The 23,700-nt window shown below is 40.3% G+C and overlaps 1 protein-coding gene across 4 annotated transcripts in view; it reads right to left on the bottom strand.

Annotated features, from left to right (window-relative positions):
• Positions 1 to 23,700, bottom strand: part of CHD2 (chromodomain helicase DNA binding protein 2) — a 142,107-nt gene that overhangs the window by 12,647 nt on the left and 105,760 nt on the right. For all 4 annotated transcript variants that reach the window (XM_029237987.1, XM_029237988.1, XM_029237989.1 and 1 more), the window contains 7 exons: positions 22,703 to 22,825; positions 21,125 to 21,253; positions 20,059 to 20,199; positions 18,226 to 18,360; positions 14,331 to 14,509; positions 12,247 to 12,346; positions 9,384 to 9,597 (listed from right to left, as the gene is read on the bottom strand). In XM_029237987.1, the coding sequence (XP_029093820.1) occupies positions 9,384 to 9,597; positions 12,247 to 12,346; positions 14,331 to 14,509; positions 18,226 to 18,360; positions 20,059 to 20,199; positions 21,125 to 21,253; positions 22,703 to 22,825 (1,021 nt within the window). The remainder of the gene's footprint in view (positions 1 to 9,383; positions 9,598 to 12,246; positions 12,347 to 14,330; positions 14,510 to 18,225; positions 18,361 to 20,058; positions 20,200 to 21,124; positions 21,254 to 22,702; positions 22,826 to 23,700) is intronic.

The following is a 23,700-nucleotide window of genomic DNA, read 5'->3' as shown; positions in this document are numbered from 1 at the left end:
AATCAATCAACGTGATACACCATACTAACAAATTGAAGGAGAAAAACCATATGATCATCTCAACAGATGCAGAGAAAGCTTTCGACAAAATTCAACACCCATTTATGATAAAAACCCTGCAGAGAGTAGGCACAGAGGGAACTTTCCTCAACATAATAAAGGCCATATATGACAAACCCACAGCCAACATGGTCCTCAATGGTAAAAAACTGAAAGCATTTCCACTAAGATCAGGAACAAGACAAGGTTGCCCACTCTCACCACTCTTATTCAACATAGTTTTGGAAGTTTTAGCCACAGCAATCAGAGAAGAAAAGGAAATAAAAGGAATCCAAATCGGAAAAGAAGAAGTAAAGCTGTCACTGTTTGCAGATGACATGATACTATACACAGAGAATCCTAAAGATGCTACCAGAAAACTACTAGAGCTAATCAATGAATTTGGTAAAGTAGCAGGATACAAAATTAATGCACAGAAATCTCTGGCATTCCTATACACTAATGATGAAAAATCTGAACGTGAAATCAAGAAAACACTCCCATTTACCATTGCAACAAAAAGAATAAAATATCTAGGAATAAACCTACCTAAGGAGACAAAAGACCTGCATGCAGAAAATTATAAGACACTGATGAAAGAAATTAAAGATGATACAAATAGATGGAGAGATATACCATGTTCTTGGATTGGAAGAATCAACATTGTGAAAATGACTCTACTACCCAAAGCAATCTACAGATTCAATGCAATCCCTATCGAACTACCACTGGCATTTTTCACAGAACTAGAACAAAAAATTTCACAATTTGTATGGAAACACAAAAGACCCCGAAGAGCCAAAGCAATCTTGAGAACGAAAAACGGAGCTGGAGGAATCAGGCTCCCTGACTTCAGACTATATACTACAAAGCTACAGTAAACAAGACAGTATGGTACTGGCACAAAAGCAGAAATATAGATCAATGGAACAGGATAGAAGGCCCAGGGATAAACCCACGCACATATGGTCGCCTTATCTTTGATAAAGGAGGCAGGAATGTACAGTGGAGAAAGGACAGCCTCTTCAATAAGTGGTGCTGGGAAAACTGGACAGGTACCTGCAAAAGTATGAGTATGGTGTTAGGGAGTGATCTAATGTAAACTCATACATGTAAAAGTATGAGTATGGTGTTAGGGAGTGATCTAATACCATAACACCTTACACAAAAATAAGCTCAAAATGGATTAAAGACCTAAATGTAAGGCCAGAAACTATCAAACTCTTAGAGGAGAACATAGGCAGAACACTCTATGACATAAATCACAGCAAGATCCTTTTTGACCCACCTCCTAGAGAAATGGAAATAAAAACAAAAGTAAACAAATGGGACCTAATGAAACTTAAAAGCTTCTGCGCAGCAAAGGAAACCATAAACAATAAACAAGACCAAAAGACAACCCTCAGAATGGGAGAAAATATTTGCAAATGAAACAACTGATAAAGGTTTCATCTCCAAAATTTACAAGCAGCTCATGCAGCTCAATAACAAAGAACAAACAACCCAATCCAAAAATGGGCAGAAGACCTAAATAGACATTTCTCCAAAGAAGATATACAGACTGCCAACAAACACATGAAAGAATGCTCAACATCATTAATCATTAGAGAAATGCAAATCAAAACTACAATGAGATATCACCTCACACCAGTCAGAATGGCCATCATCAAAAAATCTAGAAACCATAAATGCTGGACAGGGTGTGGAGAAAAGGGAACACTCTTGCACTGCTGGTGGGAATGTGAACTGGTACAGCCACTATGGAGAACAGTATGGAGGTTCCTTAAAAAACTACAAAATGGAACTACCATATGACCCAGCAATCCCACTACTGGGCATATACCCTGAGAAAACCGTAATTCAAAAAGAGTCATGTACCAAAATGTTCACTGCAGCTCTATTTACAATAGCCCGGAGATGGAAACAACCTAAGTGCCCATCATCGGATGAATGGATAAAGAAGATGTGGCACATATATACAATGGAATATTACTCAGCCATAAAAAGAAACGAAATTGAGCTATTTGTAATGAGGTGGATAGACCTAGAGTCTGTCATACAGAGTGAAGTAAATCAGAAAAAGAAAGACAAATACCGTATGCTAACACATATATATGGAATTTAAGGGGAAAAAAAATGTCATGAAGAACGTAGGGGTAAGACAGGAATAAAGACACAGACCTACTAGAGAACGGACTTGAGGATATGGGGAAGGGGAAGGGGAAGCTGTGACAAAGCGAGAGAGTGGCATGGACATATATACACTACCAAACGTAAGGCAGATAGCTAGTGGGAAGCAGCTGCATAGCACAGGGAGATCAGCTCGGTGCTCTGTGACCGCCTGGAGGGGTGGGATAGGGAGGGTGGGAGGGAGGGAGACGAAGAGGGAAGAGATATGGGAACATATGTATATGTATAACTGATTCACTTTGTTATAAAGCAGAAACTAACACACCATTGTAAAGCAATCATACCCCAATAAAGATGTTAAAAATAAATAAATAAATAAATGAAGATGTGGCACACCTATACAATGGAATATTACTCAGTCATAAAAAGAAACAAAATTGAGCTATTTGTAATGAGCTGGATGGACCTAGAGTCTGTCATACAGAGTGAAGTAAGTCAGAAAGAGAAAGACAAATACCGTATGCTAACACATATATATGGAATTTAAGAAAAAAAAATGTCATGAAGAACCTAGGGGTAAGACAGGAATAAAGACACAGACCTACTAGAGAATGGACTTGAGGATATGGGGAAGGGGAAGGGGAAGCTGTGACAAAGCGAGAGAGTGGCATGGACATATATACACTAACAAACGTAAGGTAGATAGCTAGTGGGAAGCAGCCGCATAGCACAGGGAGATCAGCTCGGTGCTCTGTGACCACCTAGAGGGGTGGGATAGGGAGGGTGGGAGGGAGGGAGATGCAAGAGGGAAGAGATATGGGAACATATGTATATGTATAACTGATTCACTTTGTTATAAAGCAGAAACTAACACACCATTGTAAAGCAATTATACTCCAATAAAGATGTAAAAAAAGAACAAAAACAACCATATGATCATCTCAATAGATGCAGAAAAAGCTTTTGACAAAATTCAACACCCATTTATGATAAAAAAAAACTCTCCAGAAACTGGGCATAGAGGGAAACTACCTCAACATAATAAAGGCCATATATGACAAACCCACAGCAAACATCATTCTCAATGGTGAAAAACTGGAGGCATCTCCTCTAAGATCAGGAACAAGACAAGGATGTCCACTCCCGCCACTATTATTCAACATAGTTTTGGAAGTCCTGGCCACGGCAATCAGAGAAGAAAAAGAAATAAAAGGAATACAAATCGAAAAAGAAGTAAAACTGTCACTGTTTGCCGATGACATGATACTATACAGAGAGAATCTTAAAGATGCCACCAGAAAACTACTAGAGCTAATCAATGAATTTGGTAAAGTTGCAGGATACAAAATTAATGCACAGAAATCTCTTGCATTCCTATACACTAACAACGAAAGATCAGAAAGAGAAATTAAGGAAACAATCCCATTCACCACTGCAACAAATAGAATAAAATACCTAGGAATAAACCTACATAAGGAGGTAAAAGACCTGTATGCCAAAAACTGTAAGACACTGATGAAAGAAATCAAAGATAACACAAACAGATGGAGAGATATACCATGTTCTTGGATTGGAAGAATCAATATTGTGAAAATGACTATGCTACCCAAAGCAATCTACAGATTCAATGCAATCCCTATCAAATTACCAGTGGCATTTTTTACAGAACTAGAACTGAAAATCTTAAAATCTGCATGGAGACACAGAAGACCCCGAATAGCCAAAGCAGTACTGAGGGAAAAAAACAGAGATGGAGGAATCAGACTCCCTGACTTCAGACTATACTACAAAGCTACAGTAATCAAGACAATATGGTACTGGCACAAAAACAGAAATACAGATCAATGGAACAGGATAGAAAGCCCAGAGATAAACCCATGCACCTATGGTCAGCTAATCTATGACAAAGGAGGCAAGGATATACCATGGAGAAAAGACATTCTCTTCAATAAGCGGTCCTGGGAAAACTGGACAGCTACATGTAAAAGAAGGAAATTAGAACACTCCTTAACACCATACACAAAAATAAACTCAAAATGGATTACAGACCTATGTAAGACAGGACACTATAAAACTCTTAGAGAAAAACACAGGAAGAGCACTCTTTGACATAAATCACAGCAAGGTATTTTTTGATCCACCTCCTAGTGTAATGGAAATAAAAACAAAATAAACAAATGGGACCTAATGAAACTTAAAAGCTTTTGCAAAGCAAAGGAAACACAAACAAGATGAAAAGACAACCCTCAGAATGGGAGAAAATATTTGCAAACGAATCAACGGACAAAGGATTAATCTCCAAAATATATAAACAGTTCATGCAGCTCAATATTAAAAGAACAAACAACCCAATCTAAAAATGGGTAGAAGACCTAAATAGACAGTTCTCCAAAGAAGACACACAGATGGCCAAGAAGCACATGAAAAGCTGTTCAACATCACTGATTATTAGAGAAATGCAAATCAAAACTACAATGAGGTATCACCTCACACCAGTTAGAATTGGCATCATCAGAAAATCTACAAACAACAAACGCTGGAGAGGGTGTGGAGAAAAGGGAACCCTCTTGCACTGTTGGTGGGAATGTAAATTGATACAGCCATTATGGAGAACAGTATGGAGGTTCCTTAAAAAACTAAAAATAGAATTACCATATGACCCAGCAATCCCACTACTGGGCATATGCCCTGAGAAAACCATAATTCAAAATGACACATGCACCCCAATGTTCACTGCGGCACTATTTACAATAGTCAGGACATGGAAGCAACCTAAATGGCCATCGACAGACAAATGGATAAAGAAGATGGGGTACATATATACAATGGAGTATTACTCAGCCTTAAGAAGGAACGAAAATGGGTCATTTGTAGAGACGTGGATGGATCTAGAGACTGTCATACAGAGTGAAGTAAGTCAGGAAGAGAAAAACAAATATCGTATATTAACGCATATATGTGGAACCTAGAGAAATGGTACAAGTGAACCGGTTTACAGGGCAGAAATTGAGACACAGATGTAGAGAACAAATGTATGGACACCAAGGGAGAAAAGCGGTGGGGTGGGGATGAATTGGGAGATTGGGATTGACATATATACACTAATATGTATATAATGGATAACTAATAAGAACCTGCTGTATAAAAAAATAAATTAAATTAAATTAAAAAAAAAAAACAGATTGGAGGAGTGCAGTCACAACACCAAGGCTTGCTGGTAAGCAGTATAAGCCAGGCTACAGGCGTGCAACAGATTCACCCTCAGATCCTCCAAAAGGAACCAACTCTGCTGACACCTTGATTTCAGAGTTCTGCCTCCTAAACTATGACAGGATACATTTCTGTTCTTTTAAGCCACCCAGTTTGTAGTACACTTTGTTACAACAGTCTCAGGAAACTAATACAGAGGCTTAACTAGTAGGAACTATGTGGCCTCATGGGAAATCCATCTTCCAGCTACAATTTGTTAAGATCAAAGACGTGCCACTATCTCTACTCATTTTGTTGGCCTTCTAGCATTTTTTACAGAGCCAGAGAATAATACCATAAAGGAACCTGTGTAGCTTAGAAATTTATACCATTAAAACAATATATAGTCGACCAGTGGCTTAAATTCATTGCTGACCCAGGGTGGAGCAGGCCAGGGAACCAAGAAGTAAAACACTTTTGACTATTCAACCTAAAAATTAACAAACAACAAAAAGAGACACCTTCACAACATGAAAGGATCATCTAAAGATGGCTTCAAACTAAATAGAAAGGTAGGCTTCAAACAGGGTGTCAAGGTCTGTGGTACCATGGAGATGGCCAAGTCATTTATTTCCAGAGAAAGTAAAAGGCGCTTTTCTTTCTTCTTGAACCCTCCATGGGGTAGATAACTGGTTAGGAAGTACTGACTATTAAGGAGAGGGATGAGAAATCCAAAGTTTAAATAAAAGACTACAGTTAGCTTAATAAGAAGAGTCCTTTCAAAGGATCAGAATATAAAATCAGTGACATCATATGAATGACATAAAACCAGTCTAATCCCAGGAGAAAAATCAGTACAACTGATACAACTACATCTAAGAACATGGAAACATTTCCCAGCCACCTTTTTGTACAGTCATTACCTCCCCCCACTAATAAAATGGTGTTCAATTAATTGAACTAAGATTTTTAAGATTAAAAGACATGGAACCTCTGCTTCCAGGTAATTCAGAGTAGCTGCCACAGAATTACACTCTGCGAAGAACAATAAGAAAACACCAGATAAACAGAAAATAATCTGCTTAAAGACATCAAAGAGCAGCCAAAGCAATGAAGACTAGAAGCACTAAGATTCCGAAGAGCAAAAAAAAACCCTCAGAAGTAATAATAGTTGACTTGACTTCTGCAGCCACTGGGGAGATCTGTGACTCTGAGCCTGGGCAAGAAGCTGAATATCTGGGCTTTTCCCAGCCGAGAACCACTGTTGGAGAAACAGAGACACCGGCAGAGCTTTTGGTGGTCTTTCTAAGCTAGAGGGACACTGGACACTTGAGGGACTGCAAACACACAGCCAGTTTTCCCTTAGAACATTTGCTGAATCTGCAGGGAGCAGGAGGCTAAAAAGCTAAGCTAGATACCTTCTGAAAAGCAGAGCCGTTCAGGGCTGTCTCACGGTGCCGAGGAAACCAAGATCCTAGTTTAAGACCTGCCAATGGGGTGGGGCAGAGAGTGCAGCAGGCCCTCCGTCCAGTACCCTGGATAGCCAAACCCCAGGAACAGGGGGACCAAACGAGAACTAGATTAAGATGACTGTCTCCCACTGTATGTGCCTGGGGAGGAAAGAATAAATCCTCTCTGGGGTAGAGTGACATCATCTGGGGCTTCTACAATTTTTAAAACACAGTGCCTACCATCTAATCAAAAATAACCAGACATGCCAAAAGATAGGGCTGTATGACGGAAAACCAAGGGGGGAAAAAAAAAAAAAAGCATACAATACAAATGGTTCACAATAATTCAGATATTAGAAATAACAGTCAAGAATTTTTAAATACTTATAATTAATGTGTTCCAAAAAAGAGGAAAAGATGGAGAAAATCAATTTTCCTAGAAGTTTGAGAATGTTACTGGAAGATTAGAATGTACTTAAAAAAAAAAAAAGGAAATCCTAACATTGAAGTTTAGAAAAAAATGTATACTTCATTTTGATTATGGAACACTTGACTCTCTGTAAAATTTTATACTATGCTTCTATATATACTATATTCTTTTAAGCTTTTGTTCTATATGTTTTCTTTTTATTACTTTTATCTTTAAAAGTAATTCACGCTCATTGTAACCAGTGAAGTAACAGACAATGGAGAAATTATTAATTTCCTCCAATCCGTCCACATTTTTACCAGCCTAAGGTAACTGGTATGTGTATGTTTTCACATCCTTCTCTATGCTTATACAAATATATTATTCAAATATATACAACAGAAAACAGCTTGGTATTTTCTTGGTGGTTCCTCAAAAAGTTAAACATAGAATTATCACATGACCAAGCAATTCCACACTCCTAGGTATACATCTAAAAGAATTGAAAATAGGTGCTCAAATAGTCGCATACAAATGTGCACAACAGTACGATTCACAATAGCCAAAAAGCAGAAACAACCCAAACATCCGTCAACTAATGAAAAGACAAATTCTAGTCTAACCATACAATGGGATATTATTCAGCCACAAAAAGGAATGAAATACTGATACATGCTACAACACGGATGGACCTTGAAAACCGGATGCCAAGTGAAAGCAGTCAGACACATATTGTACGATTCCATGGGATTCCTTTAATACAAAGAATCCAGAATACGTAAATCTATAGAGACACAAGACAGACTGGTGGTAGTCGGAAGCTGGGGAGAGGGGAGAATGAAAACTGTTTTCCTCTGGGGTGAGCAAAGTGTTTTGGCACTTGATTTAGGTGGTGGTTGCACAACATTGTGAATGTACTAAATGCCACTGAACTGTTCACTTAAAATGGTTACGTTTATTCACGTTATGTGATTTTCACTTCAATAAAGTTAAACACACACACAACAGAGATTCTGTCGTTGCTGTTGCTCTTTTTTCCCTCCAATTTTTTTTTTTACCTATAAAGCCAACTCATTTTTTAACAACTGCTAATAATATAGAGTACAAATGTCCTATTATTCATCTAACCATTTTTCTATTAATGGGCGATTTATTTCCAGCTTTCTGCCATTATAAGGCTGTAACAGCATCCTCATACATGTATGTGTTTGCATTACTACAGGACAGACTCCCAGAAAAAGGGCCTACGTATTTAGATATTTCAGATTATTTTCTGGAAAGACTGTAGCAATTCACACTCTTAGCAGCTTGTGTGCATTTCACCCTTTAATTTTTGCAGATCTGAATGGGTAAGAAATTGGTTTAATTTATTGTTACTTTAATGTACATTTCCCTAGCAGCAATTGTTCATCGTGTCCTACTGGCCACTTGAATCTCCTCTTCCAAATGAATTCCCTATTCCTAACCTTTGTCCATTTTTCTATTTGGTTATCCTTCTGTTATCAATTCATAAGGAGTTTTTCAATATTAGCAGTTTTAATCATTTAACTGTCATATATAATGTAAATTGTTTCCCTGAGTCGTTCATTTGTCTTTTGCTTATTTATGTTGGTCATGTTCTTCTTAGATTTGAATTAACAGCCTCTTGGATCTTTGTCTCATGCTTCATCTCACTGAGAAAGAAGAGGGCAATAAAGTGATGGAAGAGAATACAGCACAAAGGTCTAGCTACTGTCTTTGGAAAAAAAAAAAGATTCTCCTTTCGGCACATTTTTTTTTTTTTTTAAACAACTGAGTTCTGTTTTGTTTTGTTTTTTGGTATATCTATTTATTTATTTTTATTTATTTATATTTGGCTGCGTCGGGTCTTAGTTGCGGTGTGTGGGCCGTTTGCTGAGTCGCACACTCTCTATAGTTGTGGCGTGCGGGTTTTCTCTCTCTAGTTGTGGCACGCGGGCTCCAGAGTGCGTGGGCTCTGCAGTTTGCGGCACGTAGGCTCTCTAGTTGAGGCGCCTGGGCTTAGCTGCTCCGTGGCATGTGGGATCTTAGTTCCCCGACCAGGGATCGAACCCACATCCCCTGTACTGGAAGGTGGATTCTTTACCACTGGACCACCAGGGAAGTCCCCTGGGCACCTGCTTTTAAAACTTCACTTAATGACTCACCTGCATTACTGAAGTGTCTCTTGTTGGGGTGACTGTAGTTATCTCTTGGGTGTCCATGCATCTGTGGGCCATGAGAGGCAGGCAAATGAGGCTTCTGAGGGTGAGGGTTGTGCGGGGTGTGGGACTGAGACATCAGGGAATCCCGGCTTGAACCCGAGGCCTCTGGTCGAAATGGTTTTTTACCACCAATCGCATCATCTTTCTTCTTCTGCTCCTGTAGAGTAAAAGGAAACCAAAGACCCTCAGGATCCCAGGTGGAATTCCCAAGAACAGTATAAAGATCATCACCTTTAAATATTTCCCTCTTGACTTTTGACAAGTCCCTCTCGGCTTCCCTGCTGTTTACTACCTTCTTAGGAAAAATATGCTCATAAATTCCACTGAGCTCCCAGGGCATGGAAAGCCTCACGGAGCTCCATCTGCTGCTCAACCTGCTAGGCCACTACAAAGAAGCCAATCTCCAGTGACCTGCAGCTGTCAGAAAAAGGGCCCAGGCCACTGGATGTCACTGCACGGGGCGAGGAACAGGGGTCAGGCTGTCAGCACTCTTGGAAATTGCTCTCAGGCCATGTAAAACTGGGACTACCAACTTCTTCAGGCTAACTCGAACAAACAACCCCGACTGGCCCAGTGGGAACTAGTTCCCATGCCAAAGTCATCAAGCTAAACATCTAAATGTTTAAGTAACACCATACCTTTACCACACAAGTGAAATATTTGACATAAAAACATCAGAAAATACAGTAAGGAAAAAATAAGAACTGTGAAGTGACCTAAAATTTTACCACCAAGGGAATTACTGTTAATAATTTGGTCTATGTCTTCCCGAGCCATTTTGCGTGTTTACACATAATACAGTAGACCCCCTAATCCATGGGAGACACACTTCAAGACCTCCAGTGGACGCCTGAAACTGCAGATAGTACTGAACCCTCTATGTACTATGTTTTTTCCAACACATACATGCCTATGAGAGTTTAATTTATGAATCAGGCACAGTAAGAGAATATCCGAATTGCCAGCATCACTACTCTTGTGCTTTGGGGCTACTATTTAGTAAAATAAGGATTACCTGAACTCAAGCACTGCAATACCACAACAGTCGATCCGATAGCCAAGAGAGCTACCAAGTTACTAATGGGCAGGTAGCGTATAGTGTGGATACGCTGGACAAAGGGATGATTCACGTCTCACGTGGGAGAGGGCAGGACGGCACGAGATTTCATCACGCTACCAGACCAGTGCGCAATTTAAAACTTATGAATTGTTTATTTCTGGAATTTTCCATTTAATATTTTCAGACCATGACTGACTGCAGGTAACTGAAACTGTGGAAAGCAAACCACAGTGGGGGGAACTGCTGTGTGTGTGCGCATGCGTGCGTGCGTATTTTTTTAAACAAAAATATTATTTGATATTCGTTTTTTACTTAATGTATTGTAAAAATCTTATGTGAATACTTACTTCCACAATATTATATTTATGGTTGAAAATTCCCTGATATGGAAATATCGAGTCATTTCCATATAATCATGTTTAAACCCTTAATTATCTCCTTCGACTAAATTCTTAGAAGGAGAATTGCATGTTTTAGTCTTTTGGTAAATCTTACTGAACTGTCTGTCCTCCAGAAAGGTTGTGAATGTATACTATAACCCCAACTAGTGGGACCACTACTTTGATTATTCACCTTATCCTAACTTCTGATACCTAGACTAATGAAGCCCTTTACCCTTTACATCATTTGTCCAACTTCACTCATCCTAACTTTCATTCTTTCCTAGAGGGCCTTTCCCCAACCATTTCATTCCCTCCTGGGGCTTTTCCTGACTATTCTTTCAGAGACTTTTTACAATGTATAAAATTCACAGTAACATTCAGCAGTATTACTATATTATTCCTGTATATTACTGTTCTACCATATTCTTCCATGTAAAATTAAATTATAAACCACCTGAGGGTGCTACTCCACAGCTCAGCACAGTGCTGGGCACAGGATATGCTCATGCAACAAATACTTCTGAGCACCTGCCCTGCGCCTGGCACCATTCCAGGTGCTGAGGATACAGGAGGGGATGAGGGACATAAGACCTCAGCCTTGACATGGTAGTAAAGGAGGTATTAAATGTTCCTAGACTGGCGCTACATGGCTAATTGGGGTAGGGCCCACGTGGCAAGTCACCAGATCTGCAAACGGACATGCCTGAACAAGGAACGCTGCCCCTGCAGCATTGGCCAAATCACTTCATGCCCATGCCCCTCCACCAAAGAATGGGAGGCAGCTTCTGGGCACCTTCTCATGTTTGCTCCTTTACATGAGCGGTTGGGACCCTATGTACAAAAGCTGGAAGGACACCAAGTACATGTGGCCCAGAAAAGAACAGAAAAATTATGTGCTGCCCATAACTGTTATCTTTCAGGAGCCACATTTATAAGCTACCATAAGACATGTGCATATGGAAGAAAAGCCCTGGTGAATAAATGATTCCAGGATGTAAGAACACAGAGGAACAACTCCTTGTCAGAATTTCCACACTGTCTGGTTCCAATACATTGGCTATTTTACCCATCGGGTCTTAAGCGTTAGTTTGACTACTCGTGGAACACGTGGAGAAACTGCACAGCTAACACAGTGAAAGAGCCCACCATCCAAGACAGGCTGGGCTGTGGTGGGCTCCTGCACCCCCTCTTGGACACAGACCTCCATCTGCAAAGTAAGGGCAGAGAACCCATGCCCTTTCTAGCACCAACAACCTATGAGTCTATGATCATCTCCTCAGGAAAAAAAACAGTAATTAAGGAATTTTTCTGTGGAAATGGTTTTTATCTGTTTGTATGAATTAGGATTAAGTTTGTATTTTACCTCTTCTTCTTGAGACCTTTTCTTGTGAGCCATCTTGTATAACTTATGCAATTTTCGAGCATCAAATTCTGTAAACTTGGAAACAAAAATCCATAGGTTCCTTAAAAAAGAAAAAATTTGTTCTGGTGAATTACAGGATTTTAAAAATAACTATTCTCTTAATAGATGGCAAGTTATTGAATTTTGCTGTGGAATACTCTCCAAGTATAGAAAATAAGTTACAGAAATAATCTTTCAGGTCTTGGCAACAATAATAAATACACCTTTAAATGCTACTGTCAATAGAATTTGACATAGGGGTCTGGAGATGAGGGTCTGTCTCACAGCTAAAACCCCTCTAATTTATTTCACTGGCACCTAGGACTCCGGACCTAACATCTTCCTCCACCTTCTGCACTCCCTGGACTCTGCCAGGCAATCTGTCATTACCGCCATATCCCAGGTGGGAATCTATGTACGGTTGGGCATCTCTGCATTGCTGCCCCTTCTTTCCTTCCAGTCGTCACCACCAAGGCCTGTCATTTCTACCTTAAAACTCCAAGGGATTCTTCTCCTCCAATTCCATTGCACTCACTCTAGCATGGCATTACTGTCAACAAGGGAGTGACTGGTAAAACGGGTGTGTAGGACAAGGAGTCACAGGTAACCTCCGTGAGCTGGAACGGAAGGCTCACATCCTCCCACACTTCCTGGACAGCAGTCACACCACACCGTGCCATGCCACTCAGAGGACGCTGCCCTGGCTCCGGGCAAGTAAACCTGCTGCACAGTGCGGAAAACCACTGCCTGCCTTTCTAAAGCCTTCTGTAATAGGGCTTCAGTCATCTTAACGAACTGCCTTTAAACCCTAAGACCCTCCCAGTCCCTTCACTGTCCCACTTTCAAGGCTTTGCTGAAGCCTGAGACCTCTCCTCATCTAAGCAGGTCCACTCTGCTCTTCCATGCCTGCTCGAGTGTACCTGCCCAGCCCTCAGAAGACTTCCCTCCCTCACTACTCCTCTGCATGTGCTTATTCCTTCTTGGAATTCCTACTATACTTGATCTTCCAATCACCACTTCATCGTGGACAGTTCCTCACAAGTGGGCAAGGAACTGCTTATGAACCACACAGCAGTCCAGGACCACAGTACCTGGCACATCTAAACACAGACTGGCCCCAGTGCACAGTATCCAGCCCAGCTTCGTGGACCTATACATTAGGATGACGCATTTTCGTTACAGAAAGCCAGATGGCTAGATACAGGGATCTGGTTTGGGAACAGTGTAAAAGGAAAGTCAAGCCACATTTCAAAACTTAGATCTTCTTTTTTTAATGGGTGTGAAGCATGCTATGGATAGCATCATGACAGAAGGTTTTCTTAAATCTCTTTTTCACTCAAAAGCCAATCCACTGATATTAGGTATATTATACAAAGATAATTACATTAACCATGAAGTATCAATATATGAGTTCAACGTAACTGTGGAGTATGGAAAGAGACTTAATGTTACAATTGTCTTCGAGAAATTCCAGTCATGTTTTCTTAAAACATCAAAAGTGAGTATATAAATGAATATATGTAAGTCATAATGCCTTACAAACTGAAGTTCTGGATTAACTGCATTAATCCAAATTACTACTAGAGCTCTTCAATTATTAAAGAGAAGAGAACTCATAGCTCTAGCGGTTTTAGTCTTTGCTTCCTCTCATGAGGTTAGCAGAGAACTAACCAATTAGTTATTATATTATCTCTGAATATTAACCTGAGATGGGTAAAGTAGTGAAATTATAGATGGTTTCTATCCCTTCCAGGTCTAAAGACTGAGTCTTTAATCTGAGGACAGGCCAGCAAATCCAGCATCACGGTATTTCTCTCGTAAAGTAATGACATCATCCTACCCATTCAAAAGATTGGTCTCAGAGGAATGGCCTATTTCAGAAAAAGAAAACTGAAGCCTGCAGGTATGCTGCTAATAGACTGCTTTTGCTGGGAAAAAAAAATTTCATTAGGCGGCTGTGTCATGTTGCACAAAACAAAACAGAACCCCTAACACACACTTTGTCATAAAATCAAACCAGGCAATTTGAGGCTGTGGCTGCTTACCTCCTCCACAGTTTGATGTGCTCCTGGTCTGAGTAAGCTTTAAGGCACTCGGCTATCCGGTCCCCGATTTTCAGCAGGCAGTTCCGGGTGTGCTCCAGCTGTTCCTGTACACTGAGCCCCTTGTCAGGTTTATCCAACTGTTTCAGTGCCTTTTTCACAGGCCTCATCCTCTCCTTACACTGGAACAGACCAAGAGTAGAGACATAAAACATCTGCATCAAAGGCAGCTTCAGCTGTGCTTACTGGACCCTAAATTCCCAGAGAACACACAGCATCCCCCAGGCCACATAATCACTAGATTATGAAGAAGAGAAGCAGGTAATGGCAGGGGAACAAGTATAAATGTTAGAGTCGGAAAAACCTGAGGTTCAAGTCCCAGCTCCATCGCTCAGAGCGATGACTTTTACAGCTTACTTGGCCTCTCAAAACGCTGCTCTGTTTCCTCATCCGCAAGAGGGGCATGATAATCTCCCAAGGCCATTATGAAGATAAATGAGAAGCAAAATTATAGACCTAACCTGAAAACCTCCCATCACAAACTGTCTAAAACTACAGGATAAAATATTTACAAGTCCTTTCTTTAGACTTGTAAGAAACTGAGGGAAAGGTTTCCAGACAAAGATAGTAGACTGAACACAAGAATCTTTTTCTCCCCCTCCCCATCCACTAAAACAACCGTAAAGAAATCGCCATAAGAGATAAGCCCACAAAGACATGGAAAACGAGAGGAAGCAACAGCAACAAAATATTGGCAGCAAGCGAAATGACTCGATAGACCTGAGACAATGAAATCCTAACCCAGCAGTGGAGAGAGCTGAGAACCAACCTGATTTATACTGCAATTCCTGCAGAGGCTAGCTAAGTATCTCTGGAAGTAGGGATGAGGGCTAAAAATAAGGATTTTGTTTTGTTTTGTTTTGTTTTTTTAAGACTGCCTAAGAGGAACAGATTTATAATAGACGCCCAGACTTCCAACTCTGCCCGACAAAAGATATGGAGGTTTATTCTTTGGAGAGGATAAAAGAAAAGTCTCTGAACTGGGCTACACAGGCATAGTTGAGAGGCAAGGCTACTACACTGAGAATAGCACTGTATGAATATATGCATATTAGATAAGCCACCGCCCAGTCTTTCTATTTATTTATTTTTTGCCTCTCAGATTCTAGAACGAAGAAAGCCAGGCCTTAACCCTCCAGTCAGGAGACTGGAGGATTCTCGCCCCCAAAATCCGACCACCCAAGAGGAAGAACCAAATGATGCTGACTCCCCACTGGAAGTTTTCCAAGGAAGCAGCCCAGCCAGATCACCCTACAGAGAACACTCTCAAAGTCGATCAAGCCCAACCCACATGTTCAGAGCTTCCAATCAGATGTTTAGTCCCTACTCTTAGACACGAGCAGACAACCAAGGATTACCAAGCCATTTGAAAAATATCTAACATGAGCAACGGAAAACAAATCTAAGAGAAATATAAAAACATTCAGAGAACCATATGGGGAAAAAAGATCTTGGAAATAACACATGACAAGAGAAATGAAAACCTCAAAAGAAATAATGGCAGATAAAGCTGAGGAGATCTCCAAGAAAGTAGAGTTAGAAAAGAAGAAATGGAAGAAAGTTTAAGATAATATTAGGGACCACTCCCAAAGTCCAACATCCAAAAAGTAGGATAAAATTAAGAACTGAGGAGGAAATTATCACAAAATAATTTAAGAAAATTTCTCTGACCTGTAGGGCATGGTTGTCAGCCACTAAGTATCTAATATAAGGAACTATTAAGGCACATGTCCATGTAACTTCAGAAGAGTGAAAATCTGACAAACTTCCATCACTTTGTGATAATTTCCATAGCTATATACTTACAATTTATTTTTCAGTATTGTACTTAAATTTTTTAAAAGTACACAAAATAAACTGGAAGATACATGACTGTAACAGATAAAAGATTAGTATTGCGAATGGATACAGGATTCCTATAGAAAAGGTAAGAAGAGAAAAATTACCTGGAACAGGCAAAGGATGTGAAAAGGCAATTCACCAGAAACATGAATGCCCAATAAATGTGAAAGTAAATGTTCAACAGCACCACTGGTCAATAGATCATACCTCTTAGATTGGCAAAAATTAAGAAGTTAAAAATTACCAAGTGTTTCCGAGACTGGGAAGCAGTTGGAACTCACATTCGTTGCTGGAAAGAGTGCAAATCTCTACAATCCCTTTGAAGACTAATTCCACAACATCTAAAAGCAGTAGATGTGCAGACCCAAAGAAACACCCAGCTTTTCTGCTCAAGCTACACACGAGCGAAGCTCTTACACACGTGTATAAGAAAATATTTACAATTTCACTGCAGCCAATTTGTAGTAGTAAACATTTGGAAAACCCCAATGTCCATCAATAGGAGAAAGAATGAATCGTGGAAGTCATAAAACAGAATAATATGAAACACTGAAATCAGAGACATAATTATCAACATGGATAAATCTCAAAAGTGTACATGCTGAGGGAGGAAACTCAAGTTACAGGATACACACAGTGTGGCATTTACTGATAGGTTCAAATTTTTGCTCTACATCTTGGACAAGTTACTTAACTCTCCTCACCTTATTTTTTAAGGGGTAAAATAGAGATAATTACCTACCTCATAGGTTGTTGTGGAGAAAAAAACACAAAAAGCACACTAATAATGCCTGGCTGTTTATATGAGCTATTACTTACTGTCTTTAGAGACATTAAGTAGTAAAACTCTAGAACCACGCATGAGAATTACGATTTGATCTACAATGAAATTAGAATTGTGGTCACTTCTAGGGAGGTAACAAACCATGACCAGAAGCTTCAACTTTATAGCCTGAGCCTTAAAAAATTCAGACCTGACAAAACTTGATGGTACCTCTATCAATGCCTATTACACTCTTGAAATTTTTCTGTATTTTTAGAAGATATCACAATATAAAAACAAGAGTAAATGAGACAGTATGTAAATGCAATTTCTTTTCTTTTTTTTTTTTTAATTCAAGTATAGTTGATTTACAGTGTTGTATAAGAGCAATTTTTTAAATAGTATGGTACCACAGAAGCGTTAGTTATGATTTTCTCTTTTAAACACTGGGCTAAGGAAGAAGCAGGAAACAGATCAGAGAGCTGGTTGTGTAATGAATTTATTCATTTACTCATTTATTGAGCTACTTCTAGCATCTACACGTACTTTATATAAGCCACAGTACTTGCCCTCAGAGAGCTCACAGGAAGAAGAGTAAAGAGATTTAAGAAAAATGAGATAAGTGCGAAGAGAAAAAAATATACACGTATGCATACAGGTTTCTGGGAACACGGGAAAAAAAAGGTAAAAAGAGAGAAGACTGCCTTACAGGATGAGGTCAAAATTCTATGCTTTGCTTCCCCAGAGCAGGAATATTTTGAGATTTGGAAGATCACTTTCTCTCTGAAACTAAATTAACTATTCAAGTGAACAGTGATGTGTGGAAGTTGGGGGAAAGGAAAAGACCTCAAGAGAGGAGGGGAAGGGAAGTGAGTGCAACACAATGAAATATACACGTGCAGCTCCGGTAAGGGCCTAAGTCCCTGAGGACGGCACTGGCCTGTTTCCACCCCATACAAGGCTTGGTCCATGACTCCTCCGCTCACCTGCCCTGTCTCCAATGAGGAGATGGACCACATCCTAGGCCACGTCTTGGCTCCTAGCCCCACAACACGGGAACACATAAGACAGGCCCTGCTCGCCACCGCTCCAGCTCATGCAGCCAGGACCCCAGCCTCGTCTCAGGTCATGCTGCTTAGACCGACTGAGGCTGTGTGGCGGGAACTATGAAAGGCAAAGCCGCAGCAAGCACTGTGGCTGCAGACCCCCGAATTCCTCAACTTCAGGACTTACTATGCTGAATGTCTCCTGGTCCAGATCATCCTCCTCATCCTCTCCAATGGGGACAGGTTCGCTTCCTGCTGTAATATGGACAGGACCCTGAGATCGCTTTGATTTACTTGAAGATTTGGCATCACCACCTTTAGGCTTTTAAAAAAGAGTTACAAGGAATCATTGTCATTTGTGTACTCCTGTCTTGCAGTTTGGACTTCTCAGCTATGTCACATCACTACAAGTGGGTACACAGGATGGCCTCAGTTTCGAGACATCATGAAGCCAAACCTATTTGATTAACAGTTTAATCATATGTCATTCCCACTTCTGTCTCTAAACAGAGCCAATTATAATTTTAGCTTCACCAGTGCTATTCTGGCTTCTATTCCCTAATCCATAAAATGCATAAAAATGTCATCAAGAGGTTAAGATTGTGAATTGGCAGAGCCCTCACAGAGTAGCTTGTAGCAACTTCAAAATGAAAGTACACTTTGATCTTGGAAACTGTATTAACTAAAATATTTCAAGTGACTGAAATTTACATAAATCCACATGGGTAAAGTTCATTTATCCATGAAAGGGTGCAGAAGGATGGAGACAGAGATACATATAAAAAATAACTTTATGTATGAACATTTAAAAACATAAAACAATACTACGCTTTGATTACGATCATGTAATATGTAGTAAAAGTACAAAAACATGGGCAGGAAGGTTTCACACGAACTTCAGGGCAGTGTTACGGAGGAGAGAAGAGGGAGGAGAGCAATGAAATTGGGAGAAGAAACAGAGGGGAGTCCCAGTAATGAGTGCGTGGATACCAAATACAGTAGCCCAAAAAAAACCCACTTGAAGTAAACATGAAAAATGTTAACAACAGCTGCAATATCTGGGTAGCGGACACACGGATGCTGGCTAAATCATTCTTTGTGCTTTTATTTTTTAAATATTTCACCTTAAAAGAAGAATACCTTTCTGCAGAAGCACAGATGCAAAGAAAGGTATCCGTTACAATACAGTTTACAACATTAGAAATTTGAAAGCAATTTCAATATGGGAAACTTAAAATTGTTTCCAAAATGTTATAATCAAACAAAATCTTCCTTATCTATTAAAAATGATTTTAACTTTTATTTATTCACTTGGAAAGCTGTTTGTGATATATTGCTAAGTGGGGAGAAAAGGTTATCCAAACAGTCTGGTCTGATTTTTATTTTATATTTGTTCTTATATGCATAATAAAAAAGTTCCAAAGGTGCTCATCAAGAAATCTGTTAGAGCTACGACTGGATGGTGGAATTAAGGCAGTTATTTGTTTGTATGTTTTAACAATGATTAAAGATTAATTGCAAAATAGTTTCATCAGAAGTCAGCAAGATGCAACACTGTACCAGAATTCTGTGGTTTGGAATGAACTTCATAAAACCCCAACATGAAGATTATATAATAACAGCAGGGCTTTCACCCATTTCTACTCCAAAAGCTTAACTCTTGACAGTATTTGATAGTATTTCACATATTCAGATTCATCTGTGGACTGTGCTTTTCCACCATGAGTCTGAGAACATGTATCAAGTAGTTACCTGTCCTGTCTCATTCCAACACCCCCTCTGAAGTGTGTAATAAAAGAGCAAATAAAAGCTTCTATATTAAAGAACACCACAACTCACACACTCCCCTCTCTCTGCAGGAAGAGGTGCAGGCATCCCCCTGACAGCCCCATCCTTCCTTCTGGGATATACTCATAAAATGACAATTATTTCAGGGCCCTCAAACCCCCTTCCACTTCTAAATCCTAGAAGGGAATTTCAAAGGCTGCAGGCATCTCAGTAAGCAGAATGACATCGATACCTTCTCTTTCTTATCTTTTGATTTCTTCCTTTCCTTGTCCCCTTCCTTGTCTTTCCTAGAACTCATTTGTTTCTCCTTGTTCTCCTTGTTCTCTTTCTTCTTCTGTTTCTTTTTCATTGGACTTTTTTCTAAACCATCATCCTAGAAAACAAACAAGGTTATGAGCTTTTGCCACCAACTTTACATTTCCTCGTCTACTTTCTAGAAAAAAAAGCACTGCCCCCAATGGTTCATCACTGTGCCCACAGAAGGATGTTCTCAAGCATACAGCCTTAAAGCTATCTGCTTAAAGTGAAGCCTGTAGAGGCAGATGCTCTTCACTTACATCTTCTCTTTATTTCTCATAGCAACCCTTCAACACAGGCGTTATCATTCCCATTTCACAGATGGAAAAAACTGAGGAACAAAGAGATTATATACCTGCCAGGTAGTAATTGGTAAGGTTGCTAGTATTTGATTGAATTCATGCATGCTTGACTCAAATCCATGCTAGTTCACATACCCACTGCTGATCTTCCTGGAAATAACCTCAAAGGGCAATTACACTTGAAGAGTAACAAAATAAAATCCCATAAAGTTTTCAGTCACGGAAACAACAGACTGAATGCTAGCAAGTTACTATTCCTTTTGCTTAGACCAGAGGTTACAAGTTGACAGGCCTTGGGCCAAACCTGATCCACAGATGAGTTTTGTTTGGCCCAACAATGAACTGCGTAACAGCTGCCCCTATATATTAGGCACGAGCTCCCTGGTTAACCACAGTCTCCACCACTCCCTATCGCTCCCAGCAATGAGGCTGAGTGTCAATTGCCATTTATCACTGAAATTTGCATGGTTCCCTTCATTTCCTTCCATTACGAATTTACTTCTATTATGAATTTTCAATTGCTGATTTTAAATGAACAACTATATTCCTCTCTCACAGGTTAAGCAAAGACATAACATAGTTTCTATTTTTATTTTATCTACTCTGGAATGTAAACCAAACACATTTCAGATAATTTTATGCCAGTTGGCACAATAAATGTAACTTAAAAATAATCTCAACTGAAATCCAGCCTCATACCTTTACTTCTCCCTCTTCTGATGGATTATCTGAGTGTCTAGGAGATGAAAACTCAATTCCATGCTCATCTTTCAGCCTCGGTGCTTTGTTTTCCTTCTTTACTCGAGGCTTCCGCTTCTTTAATTTGGCCTGGAAAGGGTAAGAAAATGATGATAAATCAAGTCCCTCAAAAGCATGACCAAATAACATCATGATTCTTTGGAACAGCAGCAGCAGCCATATAATTCAAACAAGGAAACTCAGAGAAAATTCAAAGGAGTGCAACCAGTTTTACCTGAAGTAGAAAAAAAGAAACTATAGGCCTTATAAATCTCCTACGCCACACAAAAACATCCATATCCTTCAACCTACTGATTCCATTTTCTGGAATTCAATCTAAAGATAAAATTCAAAAGAAGAAAAAAAACCCTTATCTACAAAGATATAAATAAAGGTAATATATAAAATAAGAGTAACATTAAAAAAACTAGAAGCATGTTATATCTAAAAATAATGAAAAGGTGTTCTTCTACTCAAACACATACAGTAATTTAAGCAAGTAAAAACATGATGCAGGCGCTTCCCTGGTGGCGCAGCGGTTGGGAGTCCGCCTGCCGATGCAGGGGGCACGGGTTCGTGCCCCGGTCCGGGAGGATCCCACGTGCCGCGGAGCGGCTGGGCCCGTGAGCCGTGGCCGCTGGGCCTGTGCGTCCGGAGCCTGTGCTCCGCGACGGGAGAGGCCACAGCAGTGAGAGGCCCGCGTACCGCAAAAAAAAAAAAAAAAAACATGATGCAATCTATCTCCCCAGAGCCTCACTTATAGAATATCCTCAACATACTATGTGAAGAATGACATTAATTATGACACTACTACGCAAAAAAGGACAAGGTATGGGATTGGATTTTTTTCTAAAATTTGCTTTCTTTATAATATAGGGAAATTAGTACAAATGGCATAGCTCTAAGAGCACTTAAGGAACATGCACATACAAAGGCTGCTACTACTGGCTGTAACTTACAGTATCTCCTAACTGTGATTCTCATCTTTTTAAGCCTGAATTGAAATGAAAAGTTGGGGAAATAAAAGCTAAAGCTCAGATGAGTCCATTAGTAACTCGGTTGAAATTTTTCACTGAGCAAGTAAGGCAACTGTAACTGAAGTCCAGTTTCTGAATTAACTGTGTATCCTAATTACCCATTTTATCCCTGGGACCCATGATTACAAGTAGCCGAGTATTAGCTGTAACAACAGGCAAACCCAGTGATATTCACGCAGTACTGAGAACTATATTCCAAAATTGAGGAAGGAACATAAAGATACAGCAATAGTATGTCTAGACCAGTGGCACTGGGAGAAATGAGGACTATTTTGAGGCAATATTTGAGGAGAATGCCAAGATGTTTAGGTCAATTACTAAATGAACATTACTATCATTACCCAACCAAACCATCATTACTGGAACCTCAATACCAACACCTGACGAGGAGAGGGTTAGCATTCTGTGGAGATGCCTGGAGAGGGCATCTCTTCCCCTACCTAACCCTGCAGGGCTGGAGCCTCAGACCCCTGGACGGTGCCCGGCTGGCGGCTGCACTCACCTCTTCCCCACCCGTCACGGCCCCCTCCTTCTCCAGACTCTTCCTGAGCAGCTTCAGCAAGTAGTCCGCTCGGGTCTGCAGCTGCTTTCCCTGGGGCTTCTTATCTGTCTCCACTGGCAGGATCTTCAACAGGAAAGGAAGAGAAGTACCCGCCACGGCCCACGGCCCGGTTAGTGGATCAGGATAAACAGAGATGACAAACAACTGAGCAGTCCTTTCCCTCCCCACCACCCAAAATACAGATAAAGCCTCAGATCCTATCTCATGTCCATGGCTCCCAGTCACTGAAAATCCCTTATGAGCCGTTCTCGTTTTACAAAATGGGATGGAGAAATCCAGCTCTCCCACTGGCTCCTACCTGTGCTGTTAACAGGGTAGAACAACTCAGGTAGGAGGGGCTTGTTGGCTTCATCTGCTAGAGCATCCCAGCCGTCGTGGATTTCCTCCTTCCAGGAGCAGGGAATCCCTGGAGCTAGGTTAAAGCTTCGTTTTAGATTGAAAATGCTTCTTAGAGCATTGCTGGAAAGCACTGAGCTATGCCAGGACACAGCTGGACCTCTCAGGCCAGACTGGATTTGGTCTCAGTGCTTATGGCAGGGTGCTGTCACCCTCTGAGAACATTGCACCTGGGATGAGCATTGTTTGACGTGCCAGGAAAAGCCCTGCCAGGAGCACAACATGGAGCGCATCCTACTAAAATTTGAGCCAGCTTTCCCTGCTTACAGCTCTGAGCACGGCCTTACTATACTTGGTAGCCTGATGTGCAACGGATAGGGTGGGAGGCTCGATTTTGTGGGAGAAGTACAGCCACAGTTTAATTCCATTACAAAAAATACCAAGGTATGGCTCATTCTTTCTTCATGTGTAGAACTGAAATATGGCTGTTTCAAATATCGTTAAAGAAAGTGCCAACAACTAAGGCCGAGGAATGCTATTATTAATAATCTTACCCTGGTATTTGTTGCAATGAGATTTGACCTACAATAAAAATCAGAATT

The sequence above is a fragment of the Monodon monoceros genome, unplaced genomic scaffold, assembly GCF_005190385.1.
Source record: "Monodon monoceros isolate NGI ecotype Baffin Bay Population unplaced genomic scaffold, NGI_Narwhal_1 Super_Scaffold_21, whole genome shotgun sequence".
NCBI classification, from domain to species: Eukaryota; Metazoa; Chordata; class Mammalia; order Artiodactyla; family Monodontidae; genus Monodon; species Monodon monoceros.
This window is presented reverse-complemented; position numbering and strand designations above follow the sequence as displayed.